This window comes from Taudactylus pleione, unplaced genomic scaffold (genome assembly GCF_031769625.1).
Source record: "Taudactylus pleione unplaced genomic scaffold, aTauple2 ptg000087l, whole genome shotgun sequence".
NCBI classification, from domain to species: domain Eukaryota; kingdom Metazoa; phylum Chordata; class Amphibia; order Anura; family Myobatrachidae; genus Taudactylus; species Taudactylus pleione.
This window is the reverse complement of record NW_028284489.1, coordinates 3,959,708-3,975,270: the sequence shown is the minus strand read 5'-3', so window position 1 is coordinate 3,975,270 and position 15,563 is coordinate 3,959,708. Positions and strand designations below refer to the sequence as shown.

The 15,563-nt window shown below is 40.8% G+C and overlaps 1 protein-coding gene across 3 annotated transcripts in view; it reads right to left on the bottom strand.

Annotated features, from left to right (window-relative positions):
* Positions 1-4,052: 4,052 nt before the first annotated feature.
* The window catches only part of REX1BD (required for excision 1-B domain containing), a 35,800-nt gene continuing 24,289 nt past the window's right edge, over positions 4,053-15,563 (bottom strand). For all 3 annotated transcript variants that reach the window (XM_088468991.1, XM_088468993.1, XM_088468992.1), the window contains exons 3-5: positions 8,909-9,113; positions 8,679-8,767; positions 4,053-4,493 (exon numbers count right to left, since the gene is read on the bottom strand). In XM_088468991.1, coding sequence (XP_088325117.1) covers positions 4,421-4,493; positions 8,679-8,767; positions 8,909-9,113 — 367 coding nt within the window. In that variant the 3' untranslated portion in view covers positions 4,053-4,420. The remainder of the gene's footprint in view (positions 4,494-8,678; positions 8,768-8,908; positions 9,114-15,563) is intronic.

Genomic DNA, 15,563 nt, shown 5'->3' with positions numbered 1-15,563 from the left:
ACCAGAGTGATGGGATGAGAAGAGTATGGAGAAGGAAAGGAACTGGTCATGATCCAAAACATACCACCTCATCAGTGAAGCATGGTGGTGGTAGTGTCATGGCGTGGGCATGTATGGCTGCCAATGGAACTGGTTCCCTTGTATTTATTGATGATGTGACTGCTGACAAAAGCAGCAGAATGAATTCTGAAGTGTTTCGGGCAATATTATATGCTCATATTCAGTCAAATGATTCAGAACTCATTGGACGGCGCTTCACAGTGCAGATGGACAATGACCCAAAGCATACTGCAAAAGCAACCAAAGAGTTTTTTAAGGCTAAAAAGTGGACTGTTATGCAATGGCCAAGTCAATCTCCTGACCTGAATCCGATTGAGCATGCATTTCACTTGATGAAGACAAAACTGAAGGGAAAATGCCCCAAGAACAATCAGGAACTGAAGACATTTGCAGTAGAGGCCTGGCAGAGCATCACCAGGGATGAAACCCAGCATCTGGTGATGTCTATGCATTCCAGACTTCAGGCTGTAATTGCCTGCAAAGGATTTGCAACAAAGTATTAAAAAGTGAAAGTTAAATTTAGGATTGTTTAGTTTGTCCCATTACTTTTGGCCCCTTAAAAAGTGGGAGGCACATATAGAAACCGTTGTAATTCCTACACCGTTCACCTGATTTGGATGTAATTACCCTCAAATTAAATCTGAAAGTCTGCAGTTAAAGCACATCTTGTTTGTTTCATTTCAAAGCCATTGTGGTGGTGAACAGAGGCCAAAATCTGAAAATTCTGTCAATGTCCCAATATTTATGTACCTGACAGTACGATTCCACATCTGTTTACCCTTTTGAAAATTAAAAGGGAATCTTCTTTCCTATAGTAGAGCAAGCGGAAATGTCAACTTAGTAAAGGCGATAGAAAGCTGACACTTTATAAAAATCAGCTGAATGGTTCATTATACAGTACAAGTAGCCAATCAGAAGTGGCTGGATAGTTAAGCTGATAGTCTTAACCATTGTTGAGTAGTGGTGCTCCAGCTCCCCAGTACTCACAAGAAGTACCCCCCTAAAAAGCCGATCTGCAAATGGGTTCATGTGCAATTGTGTACAAAGAATATATATGCCTCTCTCTCCAGTTGCAAGAGGATACAAGTTAATGATACTGTCCACATGCGGGGAAATATTTACACATTTTCAGAGTGTGGGTGATGTATTTAAAGACTTATCTTATGGGGGGGGAGTACATACAACTCTAATGGTTTCCATGATCTGTTGTGCATGATCTATTGGTGGAGCTAAGGCACTCTATATTTTAGAAAGCAAAGGCAGGGATGAGTGCATTAGAAGCTGTTCATTCTAGTTCTCATTCATTAGTGGCTGAAGTAAATCAACAGCAGATCGTGTGAACAAGCCTTTAGGCTGGCAGTTGTATTGCAGTAATATTTTTGCTGACACCATCTCTCACACTAAAAGGATAACATTGTACATCGGGCACTAAAATAAATACAATAGTGCAAGCGAGCACAGATTAGTGTGTCTGCAGTTCCTTGGTTATGCTTCAACATTTAGAGGTCTTGTACACTTTTAGACAACTACTTTTCAATAAAAGATCATTGCATTTAGCCATTTTTGTTAGATGGAACCAAGAGCTATCTCAGGCTGTAGCACTTTGGGCTGGTGAAGCCAAGTTATAAAGGTTAATTTGAGTATTAAGGAATATACTAGACTGTGTATTTAAACTGACACAATGAAAATTGTATAACTCAGAACAGTCCTGACTTTTTATTCATTTTATTCCTTTCTGATGGTGCACAATTACTTACTGACTGGCTGTTGTCCTAGTAACTTGTGATCTGTTAGTAGCAGATATTATGTCCTATCGGTTAGTAAGACAGCAGCCGCAAGTCAGCACTCCATACACAACAGAAATTGGTACAATTCTAAACATAATAATGCACAGGAAAATCGTGGCATTGGCCATTGCAACCAGATGTAAACCATTTGACAATTTGTGCACATTTTACACACACTTCCTCTCTTATGTTTTGGCGCTCTCTGCATGAGAGATGTATGAAAACTGATCCACAAGGGTGCAATGGCGGGGGCCCGAAAATACCACTCCCCCAACACACACATTCTAAGGCACGCTCAGTAGAGTCTTTCAATGTCATTTGAAGCATACGCTGGACTTGTGCCCACATTTTGTTATGGGACCCAGTTTTGCGTTGTGAACAAATAAAGGACAGTAAAGTAAAGTAAACACTTATTTTGCACCAAATAAACCTTCTCGATGCACCAGGTCCCAGGAAACACTGCCGCACCAAACGTCTTTCTTGCTCAAAATGTGCATCATATTCGCATAAATATAACTGGACATGACAAAACTACTTTTACACTGATCAATTTGAAGTGCAACATTTGTACACTGTGAATGAGTCTGAATCTGTATACAAAGTGCTATGATGCAGCGACTGCAGCTTATTTTAACACCAAGTTCCATTGTGCGTCATCTGCGACTTTGTACGTGTTTAAAACTAATTCCTGTGCAGTTAAAGTTGCAGCCCAGCGTCTCTAGTACCTTGGTGTTTGCCTGCATCTACGATGCTAATGCAACCACTTGATTTCATTGATAACATTAAAGCTCACAGCAAATGCTTACAGGTGCAGATTAGAACAAATCAGGAAGGGAGCAAAAACTTTTTTAACGCCACTGTATACTAACACGTAGCGGTCATGTGGCATATATCTCTTGATGATGCGTTAAGCCTGGTGGACAATATACACTGATAAGGTAATAATCAGCAGGATCTTTTAGTAAAACCCCATTTGTATATGGACCCATGTGTATTAGTGTATCAGTGTGACTGTTACTGTAGATTATATGAAGTCGAGGTTATCGATTAGCATTGCTTATATTGATATTTGCATTTGAACAGCAGCAGTTAAGAATTTCCCATTTGATTTTTAAAGGGGAAAACAATGGATATTTTCTTTAATAGAATTTTATATTTTTATTGTGTATGTATTTGTGTTTTATATGGTAAATGCGACTTTCACATTAATAACTTTGTCCAGACACTATTCTATATTATGTATATGATGCTTCATTAATACACTGTCAAGCCTCCTCTTTTGTGGTTCATGGCATAAACATGGTACATAAGGCCCAGTATACACACAGATTTTGTTATGGTATTTTTATACATTTTACACCTGTGATTTTTACGTGACATATCTAACTCTACATAAGCCCTTGTAAGTGTATTTATGTCTCATTCAATACTAATTCATTTTGTACAAAAAGAAAAAAAAAGAAAGACGACAAAACATGAATGTGTCACATTAGTGTATATGCACGAGGTACCGACATTCTGCTCCATTTTCTGATGGGGAAACTGAAAAGTGATCATTTTGAAAATGAAAACTCATAGATACCAATGTTGCCCATATAATAACATATTAACGCACAGACACTTTTCAAAAATTGGATCACGGAAATGGATGGACTGATAGACAGTCTAAGACTTTTACTAATACTGTATGTTTTGTTAGAAACTTCCTGTGCATGGTAGTATGTTTCTTATTATCAATCATGATCCCTGTATACCTTTCAGTGTCCTTTAATTCTGTTCTGTGTGTCCATTTCCTGATGCAGTTAGAATGGATTAGAGTGAAACACAAGGGGGTATATTTACTAAGGTGTGGGTTTTTAGAAGTGGAGATGTTGCCCATAGCAACCAATCAGATTCTACTTAGAATTTATCTAGCACCTTAAAGAAGATAATCGTTAGAATCTGATTGCTTGCTATGGGCAACATCTCCACTTCTAAAACCCTCACTTTAATAAATAGGTATGCTCACATAGGAGGCTGTAATTAGCCTTAAGCAGTAGTTCCCATCCTGTGGCATCTGTATTAGCAGGTGAGCCACGACACTATAAACATTGGGAATGGCCTTTTTTTGTAGACAAGCAACTACTCAGATTAGAGTTACATTGAAAATCCAATATATCACTTCATTTCTGCCTTAATAGTCACAGAATACAAATCACCAAAACATGATAGTAGAAAACATTTAATTCACACAACATACATTTGTGGTAACTATCAACCTTACATTTTGTGAAGCAATAGACAATAAAACAAAACACTGTCTGACTGGAAAGAGATCATAAAGCATATTTTACATACCCAATAAAAATTTTGGAAAGAAACGTAGAATATGTCCCAAACTCACGAGGAGAGATGATGCTGTGCAAAGAGACATTCCTGCCATGACTGTTAAACAACAACTATGGATAAAGAGCCAGAATGTCACCCGAGAGGGCAGCAGATAATACAGAATTGGCAATGCTACAGAGCATATCCAAATAAGTAGTCCAAACTGGGCCTTGTTTTCCCCTCTGTGGCTTCCAAAAAGGGAGACGTCATTGTATTTCTTCACAGTCGTACTTGAAGTCCTGCAGTACTTCACTGATTGCTTCCACGGTTTTAATTATCCTAAGAGAACGGATGGGAGCTATAAATAATATACATCTGGCTTACATTACTCACAATATAGAAGTTTAGGTAGTGTTTATGAAACACCCAGAATAACAGCCGCGCTGCTTGTTTAGAACTGAGGCGCTTGCAAGGTGTTGTCGTAGTGATATACTTCTGTCACAGTAATAATGAAAATAACCGTTATCACTCTTTGTTAATTTATTTATTTTAATACAGGTGCCACTTGTGAAAGTCTTCTCACAGGTATAATCAACTGATGTGTCATGGTAATAGACCCAAAGATCAACAAATACCATATATAGTAGACTTAATGCAATTAATAATGAATTAAATATAATTTACAAAGTAAACCTTTTTAATCACATATTCATTCCAGTGTTCTCCCCCATGCATTGTTTCTCGGGTAAAATTTCCATGCCGTCTAGTTCTGTGTTCTGGTAGTAAAGTTGCGCTGCACTGATGGTTCATATTACAGCACAGAGCGACTTATTGGCCGTGTCACAGTGTCAGGCGGAGTCAGACTGAAGAGCAGAGCAGATCCCTCCCCGTGTAAAAGAGAGCAAGGTTGTCGGTGGGAACAGTCACCTGTGACATCAAGTGAGGGAAGTATACAGACTGTCTATTAGTCCAGCCAGCTAGTGGGGCAGTATACAGACTGTCTATTAGTCCAGCCAGCAAGCGGGGGCAGTATACAGACTGGCTATTAGTCCAGCCAGCAAGTGGGGGAAGTATACAGACTGTCTATTAGTCCAGCCAGCAAGTGGGGGAAGTATACAGACTGTCTATCAGTCCAGCCAGCAAGTGGGGGCGGTATACAGACTGGCTATTAGTCCAGCCAGCAAGTGGGGGAAGTATACAGACTGTCTATCAGTCCAGCCAGCAAGTGGGGGAAGTATACAGACTGTCTATCAGTCCAGCCAGCAAGTGGGGCAGTATACAGACTGGCTATTAGTCCAGCCAGCAAGTGGGGGAAGTATACAGACTGGCTATTAGTCCAGCCAGCAAGTGGGGGAAGTATACAGACTGGCTATTAGTCCAGCCAGCAAGTGGGGGAAGTATACAGACTGGCTATTAGTCCAGCCAGCAAGTGGGGGAAGTATACAGACTGGCTATTAGTCCAGCCAGCAAGTGGGGGAAGTATACAGACTGGCTATTAGTCCAGCCAGCAAGTGGGGGAAGTATACAGACTGTCTATCAGTCCAGCCAGCAAGTAGGGCAGTATACAGACTGGCTATTAGTCCAGCCAGCAAGTGGGGGAAGTATACAGACTGTCTATCAGTCCAGCCAGCAAGTGGGGCAGTATACAGACTGGCTATTAGTCCAGCCAGCAAGTGGGGGAAGAATACAGACTGGCTATTAGTCCAGCCAGCAAGTGGGGGAAGTATACAGACTGTCTATCAGTCCAGCCAGCAAGTAGGGCAGTATACAGACTGTCTATCAGTCCAAACAAAAAGTATGGTGGTCGCTCACATCAACTTAATGACATTGCACAGGTGCTTGTAAAGGGTGGGGTTTACACTGAGCTACAGAAAAAAAGGGATTTTCCCTCCAGCACACTGCAGTGTGCTGGAGGGAAAATCCTTTTTTTTTTCTGTCTATCAGTCCAGCCAGCAAGTGGGGCAGTATCTGGGCAGTGCTGCCATCGGTGTCCAGCCAGCAAGTGGGGCAGTATCTGTCAGCTCTTAAAAAAAGTGTCTCCAAAAAGCAAGTGGGCAGTATCTTTGGCTTTTCTGAAGATTTTCTACTCTAAAAATAATTAGAACCTGTTTAAGGAATCACATGAAGCAGAACACACTAAATAATCTGATGCGGATTTCGCTAGAGGGACCAGATCCTACAGACTGATTATAAAAAAGCAGCAGACAACTGGACCTCTATGAAAGAAGATAAGAATATATAAAATGTTAATCTCAAGTTTAAATCAATATAAGGTCAGGATTCAGCATTTCATTATTGTAAAGGCCCCCACCCCTGGCAACATATTCTGGGGAGAACACTTATTAACACTGATATTCATTCCTACACTGTAAGCTCCTCTGGATAGGACCCATTATATATATATTTTTTGTTTCTGCTTGTTATGTTGTAGTTTTTATGTACACCGCTACAAAACTTCTCTATGCTCCGTGTGCCTTTCTTTAGTAGTATTCTTAGATATACATGCACACGCATATTTATTGAAAAGCATCCAAAACACTTTAAAATGAGATACATATTAAAGTACATTTTATAGGTTTTCAAATTTACTTCCATCACTCTCACTTCTGGAAGATCAACAATAAATTCCACATTATATAAAACATATGCTATCATAGGCCGTAACTAAAGGGTAAAAATGAAAGCACATAAAATCCTAGAGAATAGAAAGTTATTATTGTTATCCACAGGTCTCTGTGCACAGGCAGTCAGTCACCATTTAAGGTACGGGAATTCCAATGTAAAGCTGTGACTCAATTACCTGTGTATCTGTTGCTCTAAATTATGTTATTAACTAAAACAATGTGGGGTATATTTACTAAAATGCAGGTTTTTAGAAGTGGCATTATTGCCTATAGCAACCAATCAGATTCTACTTATCATTTATCTAGCACCTTCTAGAAGATAATAGCTTGAATCTGATTGGTAGCTATGGGCAACAACGCAATTTCTAAAAACCCTCACTTTAGTAAATATACCCCAGTGTATGTATAAAGAAATAAACTTTAGAAGAATGTACATATATTCTCAGTGTTAAGATTCTACAAATAAAGGCCCCCATTTACCAATGAAGGTAAATACCAGCGCAATTATTCGTTAGTATCACTGTGATACTAACAAAAAATTCACTGGTATTTACAGATACTTACCCCTCCGGCACAGTCCGGTGAAGTCCTCATCGAGGTGCTCTGCTGGGCTGCTGGCAGCCTAACGCTGCCACCAATGAGGCTGCGGTGTTATGCACATGCGCGGCGGTCAGCCTAAAAGATGCCGAGAGCGGTGCTTGACAAACAGCAGTATTCTTAGATTACCGCTGTTTGTTAAATCCAGAAAGGGTGGCATAACTCTGATTCTGAAATGTTTGAATGTGTCTATTAGCAGCCCAAGCTACTGTATGCAGATGTTCACACTGCATTTGATCATAAAAACAAAATAACCAGTGCACTTATACTGTAGGACTTTAGCAAGGTTGAATTGCAGTCAGTTTATTGATAAAAAAACAAAGTTGATGAAAAACACCCATGCACCGCAGTCTCTGAGTCGCCTCATTCCCCAAATAACATGTCAGCACAAGTGCCAGTAAATATCTGGACAGAGCAACTGAGGGAAAAGTGCACCTGTTTTTTACAGCCCTGCACAAAACGGAGGGTGTCACCATGGGGAGGGACACCACTGCAATGCAGTCAATTGAATAGCTCAGAGCACTTAACCCGGGAGCTACATCTCCACGATGCTAACTGAAGTTCCCCCATATACTGGTATTAATTTCTCTCTCACCCTTTTTTTGTTATAATGCTTTTAAAATTCATTGACCTCTTGCTTATAGTCTCCTAACAGTTTAATTAAGAAAATTGCTCACTTCCTTCAGAGAAATAGAAGTCATTATTTGTCTTGCCCATTAACTTGGATGATACATACATAAAGTCTCTGGATGAGTAGAAAACTACAGGTCCTAAAGTAGGGTCCAAGGTACAGATGTATCCTTATACATCTTTGCTGCATTCACGCTAAAAAGCCCCTCTCAGGGCACCAAATTCCGTTAGACTACCATCGCCGCCTGTCTTTCTTTGCCTTAAATATGCCTAAGTCGCAATGCAATACAATGGCGACTTGGAAGCACGAGCAGACTGTGCTGATTAATGTGATATGTGACACTTGTATATCTGTGTGCGACTGAGTTCCTGTATCTGTATACGAAATGCTACAATATAGCGGGCGCAGCTTTTTTCATTCCAAGTTCCGTTGTGGTTTATATACAATGTCAGGTGCACACAGATACTGTATACGAGTGTCACATATAAAATTAATCAGCACAGTCTGCTGGTGCGTCCTAGTAGCATCATATTGCAATTTAGATGCATTTTTGGTAAAAACAGACGTCCAACGCTACCAGGCAAGTCGCGCTGCGTGGCCTACTAAGGCTAGATGTATGAGGACACATCTGTAGTTTGGACTTTTCAAATTATGCTTGATAAAGTCACTTACTTGTGTTTCAGGAGCTGCACCTCCTCTTGGTAGTATTCCTGACTGGGGTGGTCCTGTGCATTCTGTCTGGCTAATTGTATTCTGGCTGTCTAATAAGAGAGCAAAAGAGAAGTGTATAAAACTTTTGCAACATGAAAAAAATGGCAAGATTAGCACAGCTAAGGAAACAAAGCAGAGATAGTTATTTATAGTGAATGGAATGAAGACACTAAACATGGCAAATACTGTACCAATTCTAATTTCTCTTTCTCCAGCTCCTGGATTTTTTCTAGGTGCTCTGACAGATCTGATCGATCATAAAACTCCCGTAAGCGATCCTTCATCTGGATGAGCTCTTTGCTGATGCCACTAAAAGCCTGCGTGATCTCATGAACCAACTGACGGTACTGAATAAAGTCATAGTGTGGGCCCGATTTCAGGTACGCTTGGTGCCCCCTACAATGAAAGTAAATTAAGCTCTACAATTTTATGAGAGCACCACGTGTATCATCTATGTATGTTGCATTAGACAGTGTACTAGTGGTAATAAAAGTTGAGTGTAAAAAGAGACAGGCATTAACTATTGAAAATGTTTATGGATATCAACTAGAGATGAGCAAAACAAAAAAATAGTGAACCAGGCTGTGCAAATAGGAGTCCCTTCTTTTCTCCCAGGGCAATCCTGAATAGATGGTGCAGTCTTCTCACACTTTCTAACACAGATTGAAACGACCACACCTACATGATCATCCGGTCACGTGTGCATCTCAAAGTATCTTTATAAGACGGGATATAATCAGGATAAGGTGAAAGTAGAAATTCAACTTACATAGGCCTCCTGTCACGCATGCCCATAAAGGTATCTTTCAAATGGACGTGGCCGCGAAGGTGAAAGGAAAACGATCCTTGTTCCAAGCAACAATATTTCATGAATAAAAATAAAGTCCACATATAAAAACAAATCCACCACAGGGTGTAAGTGTTCCAACTAATGCCACCAGTCTGCAGTCCTAGGGAATGAGGGTAAGATGGGTCCACGAACACTGATGGTAATTCCGTGTTGGTGAATGTGAAAGGAGCGCGCATGCCCAAGTTTTGCTGCCAGCATTAATGTGCACTAGAGATGCAGCCGGGTAGTGCATGCAGTTATATCCGCCGACTCACAGTGCAGCTTATCTGGGCTGCTCAAGACAAAAGGAAGGAGCCATCACTGGTTGTTTCACATACTCATCATATACCACCTCATGATGAAAACACAGACGCCCCTGATAATTATCCAACAACATCATCACAATATTGGGACTAATTCAGGGAAAATAAATGTTCTTGCAAATCTAATTTTTTTTTTTTTTATTAACTACTTATGCACAGGAACCGCACTGTGCTTGTGCAGATGTGGTCCTGCGACGCCTGTCGTAGCGCCCCATAAGCTGCAGTATGATCGACATGCTGCTGGCATTTTGGGGCTGTGACAGACAGGATTCCTGAAAATGGGGGCGTGTCAGCCACGGTTTCTGGGTGTGGGGATGACAGTGGCTGCGTCCGTAAGTGCAGTCTCTCTGGCTCCGACAACATGGTTTTGCCAGACATCCTGAGTAACCCGAAGGTTACTCAGATGTCCAATGGACACTCGACGTTCACGCAAAGGATCCAATACTGCGTCTTCAGATGTAGCCAGCCAATCACAGAAGCCAGCGGTGGGTGTCTTTTAACACATATTTTAGCACAGATGCCGCCTACACAGTGGCAGTGCCTTTATCGTACATCTGTGAATCATAACCATTATCCACAACCAAAAATGTATAATAATTATAGAAGAGCAAAAAGGTACAAAAGGAATGCACAAGCCACTTACAGAGAAGAAAAGCACTATGTAGAGGAAAAAAGTTAGGAAGTCGAAAAATACAGTAGTAAAGATGAAAAGTAAGAAGGCAATACTAAAGATAATCCATATAATAAACTGAAATGCTGTCAATAGAATTAGAGAAAAGAAGAGGAGAGAGAGTGGTGGAGGAATAATTTATATATATATATATATATATATATATATATATATATATATATATATATGTATAATAAAAATAAAAAGTGGATAAGAGAGCACCTCCTAGTGCAATATTTTCCAAGTAATTGATATACACTACCAGGTGCAATCACCTCTATATAGATGGAGGTGTACCTTAGTAAGTGGAAACACCACTTTTATGCCAGCACAATAGAATAATCCACAGTTTCAGGATCCTATGTACGGCCCGGTCTCACAAATCCATTTGTATGTGCACTGCAGCGGTCACTCAGCTAACCCAGGGAAGAGATGTCCCGGTGCTGCTCTGCTGCTAGGCAACGGGCAATAGATTGCTAGCAGCACTGGAATGAGGCTAACAGCTGTGCGGAGTTTGTATATTCTCCCTGTGCTTGGGTGGGTTTCCTCTGGGTCCCATTACATATTAATTGGGGTGAGGGCAGGCAGCAGTTGGGACAGTGCTGGGGGAGGTAGCAGTTGGGGTAGAGGGGCTTAAGGGCAAGCAGTAGTTGGGTTAGAGCTGGGGTAACGGCAGGGAGAAGATGTGGTAGAGATGGTTGCAGAGGGGAGTAAGGGCAGACAGTGCTGGGGGTAGGGAGGGGGAACATGCAGAAAGCAGTTGTGACAGTGCTTAGGGGCAAGGGGCAGGCCATGCTGGGGGTAGAGAGGGGTCAAGGGTAGACAGCAGCTGGTGAAGTACTGTGGGCAAGGAGGGGGTTAGGAGCTTTCACTGGCAGTGGACAGAGATTTACCAACACACACTGGCAGCACCCTGGCACTGCACAAACTTGTTTCAGTAAACATTGGCATTGAACAGTAGGGTCTCAGCAAACACTTGCATCACCCTGGTACCACACAGAAGGTCCCCACCACAAAGTGTCTTAAAACACAATGGCACTGCACAGAAGGGCCCCACCACACACTGGCCCCACAGAGGGGACCCAGCCTCACCTAGCCACACACCTCAGCATGGAGGCCTACGTCAGCCAGTGCTGCCCTCTGTACGTGCCCAGGGTGTTACAGTGTCAAAGACATAGGGAACGGGAGCTGAATGAAGATTGCTGAGTGATGTTCAAAAGTAAGCCATACAATTCCCATCTCTGGACCTGTAATTAATGCAAACCTGATTATGCAGATATTCTATACAGTATGCATCCAAATAGGTATCAGAGTAGAGAACGGTCAATGAATGCTCCCAAAAGAACACCATCAGATTAATTGGAAATGCATATCACAGCATTGGAAAAGGTTTGGGATAAGTTCTTATGCATCCATGGTCTTTCCTAATGGATTAGTGCACATACAGAACTAGAGCAGCAGTATCAAACATTGAGGCAATATATTCTATCCAGTAAGATTAACTCCACCCATTTCAGAAATCCTTGCCCACTGCCTGAGGAAATAATGAAGTGGGACTGGAGATCATTTGGCAATGCTGGAATGAGCTGCTGTCACCCTGGTGAGTGCAGAAGCTGCAGACCCATCCTCAACAGACATGTCTGACATCAGGCTGTGCACCTAAAACGCACCTAGAGCCATTTCTATCACGAATACAAGGGCCTAGCCCTGTGTTTCTCACATACGAAAAAATATAAAAATTGCTTATCTACTGTGGCTGACCAGGAAGGCTCACAGGGTAATACAATCGTTACTCCCAGGCTGCACTAATCCTGAGCTGTCCAACAAGGCTGTGGCAGAAAGAAACAAGTGTCCAAACCAAGGGAGATTGGTCCATTTCCCACACTAATTCTATGTACAGCAGAAGCTAAAGTACCACATAAGCAAATGATTGAGACCATACATTTTAGCATACAGATCTTATCAGGATATACACAACCACGAGCATGAAACAATATTCTGCTAGTAAAAAAATTAAAATCCATGGTGATACACATAGGCTAGATTAAAATCAGTACAAGGGTCCCACCCTAGGGATTATGGTGAAGGCTGAGTAATGTGCCCTGAGAGGAGCAGAAACAAAATGGAAGGTGGCGCTGCTGCTGTGCCCGGATCCCCTTCCCCTCCTCCAGGCTGTGGAAAGCACATGGGCTGCAACTGTGGAGAACAATTGGGCTGCAATGTATGGCTGCCCGGTAGGAGTGTGAGCGGCAGCGGGTGCACGTATCACAACATACATCGGGAAGGCGACTGACCTTGATTCACCGGCAGTGATATATGAGAGTGGTGATCCCGGCGGCACCACGTGACCAGGATGCGGAGGTCTCAGAGCCGATTGGCGGAGGAGATGCTGCCAACCGTGCTGATTGGTGGGGGAGATTCTTAGCACATCATTGGCCCGGCTGCTGCGGTGCACACGCAGCGAGTCCTGCAGGACCCGGTCATTTAAAAAAACCGAGTCCCTCATCGCCTGTAGTGCATATTTTGCGATCACTAGCCATAGTAAAATATGTGCTGATGCAAAATTGAACGTAAATCAGTTCTGCGGACAGATCATGCATGTATTGACACTGGGCATCCAACTATGGTCAATGAAATATCAGATAAATTCATCATAAATTGAGGAAAATAGATAGACAAATAAACCCCAAAACAAGGAAAATAATTCTAGTGCCACCAAGTTGTCAATAATTCAGTTTTTTATATTTGTCTTATGTTTGAGGTAGATCCCTGAGGTTAATATCATTTAAATATCACAGACTATAAAAATGCAGCATTTCTATACTGAATTTATGAGTGTGTTTTGTTGTTTAATCCCCAGTAACACAAATATGATTAACACATTGCAGAAACAACTATATATTTCTTATGGACAAAGGTTATATGACACAGAACCAGCAGATGTCTTTAAATAAACAATCCTCCAATATCCTGTCATGTGGGAACGTTTAGCTTTTTATTATATACTTTTTTATTTTATTTTTATTTTTTTCAAATAAATATTCCAGATATATAAAAATGTATTTAAATAAGACAAAGATTTGGGGCAGAAGTGTTAAAATTGGAACTCTCAACATTTTTCTAAAACACTGACTTGCAGATTGACCCTGAAAGATTAACCCCAAAATCTAGTGTGCATATATAAAGGGGTGTTTAAATCAATGGACAAAGTTGCAGATGCATTTCGGATAGATGCGTGAAAAAATAATATTGAGGTTTTACAGCTAAGAGATGGAAAATCTGGATTGCATATAGTATTAGATACAGCTGAGATAGTTTTGCTGGATACATAAAATAGTTATATATCTGGCAGAGTTTCTACCTCTTTTACTACTTAGAGTTCGTAAGGTGAAAAGACTTCTTTTTAAAACCTATGATAAATTAATACTTCATGTTAGAAGCAGATCTAATACTTGTTTACAGAATCTATTGTTTGCATGCAAAAGTGTTCTCCCTACATTAGATAAATGCCTTCTTGCCTTACAAATGAGATTCTAAAATTGCCACTGGTAAAAGCTTACATGAAATCTAATGACTAGGCTTAAGCTTGGTACACACTTACCTGACAGAGCAGCTGACCAGTAGTCGTGCTGGCCGAACAGGCAATTTGGTAAGCTATACACACTTAACCAATTGGCTGCACAATGCGGCTAATTCAGAGATACTAACCTGATGGTTAGTGGACATCTCCGAATGTAGCTTTGATTGATAGTCTGCTGCCGTTTCTGAGCGGTGACAGGGCAATGAAGACTATGTGGCATATTTAATGAATTGGTTGTACTGCTTTGTGGCATTTTTAATTATATACCACTGCATATTCCGTTGCGCTTTACAATTGGAAACAACATTAATAGAACAAAACTGGGTAGTAACAGACAGACAAAGGTAAGAGGGCCCTGCTCGCAAGCTTACAATCTATGGTCAATCAATCGACTGAGGATCATGCAGATGCTCTGATGCTGCGTCCATGGATGCAGCTCGAACAGTAATGCATGCAGGAGGCATGGTAGCAGCTGTGATAGCAATAGCATTGGAACTTGAATCACTGATATATATCTGCTAGATAGATCGGTATCGGCTGTGCTGCAGGGCCGACCATATAGGTCTGTGAACAACGGGTTTATGGCTCGAGGCTGTTCAATTATTCTGCATTTTAACTGTGCGGTAAACCATAGATTCTGTGTAAAATGTTGGAAACTATGGGTTTCTCCATGCGTTTAATCCAAGTGTGTAAACCCCACGGCTAATTTTATGTGCACCCAAAGTAACCTAGTGCCTTGTTAGTAAAGAAAAGATCTCACTCTTAATAAGTAGCAACAGTAGGATTTATACTGGTGTTACTTAATTCCACTCAAACAAATTTATCTTTACTAAGGAATCACTTTGCAGTCTAAAACGGCATACATCTGCAATACTATTTGGATAATATAATTAGTTTTCTAAAAAGAGAATTGTTTTGCCCATTTCCTGGGCACTATCAGTTTTATGGTTCTCATTATTTATTGACCTTAACTACTATAACTGCCTGGCACCTGCCAAAGAGCGAATTTGCCCACTGAACTGTTGAATGTGCCTTCTGTTCTAATGTAGTCAAGGTGGTATATTTACTAAATTGTGGGTTTTTAAATATGCCAACAGTCACTCGGTTTACCTGAAGGATGTAAAACAGCAATAGTAAATGCAAATCCAGGTGTATTTTGCATTTTTTATAGTTGCGGTTTTAAATTCTGCAGACAAACTTATCAACAATCGGCAGCTTTGAAAAGCCGCCATTTAGTAAATATACATGAACGTCTGTTATTTTACAGATATCCCTAGTCTGCAAATATTTTTAGAGCGTTAGTATGAATAATTTTCACAAGTAATCATAAATTGAACAAATGAAAGGGCTTGGGGAATGCATTCTATATATACATGGTACTCAAACAATTACATAACAGTCTTATTTTTAATAACAATGTTACATACATGTGAAATACTGTTTG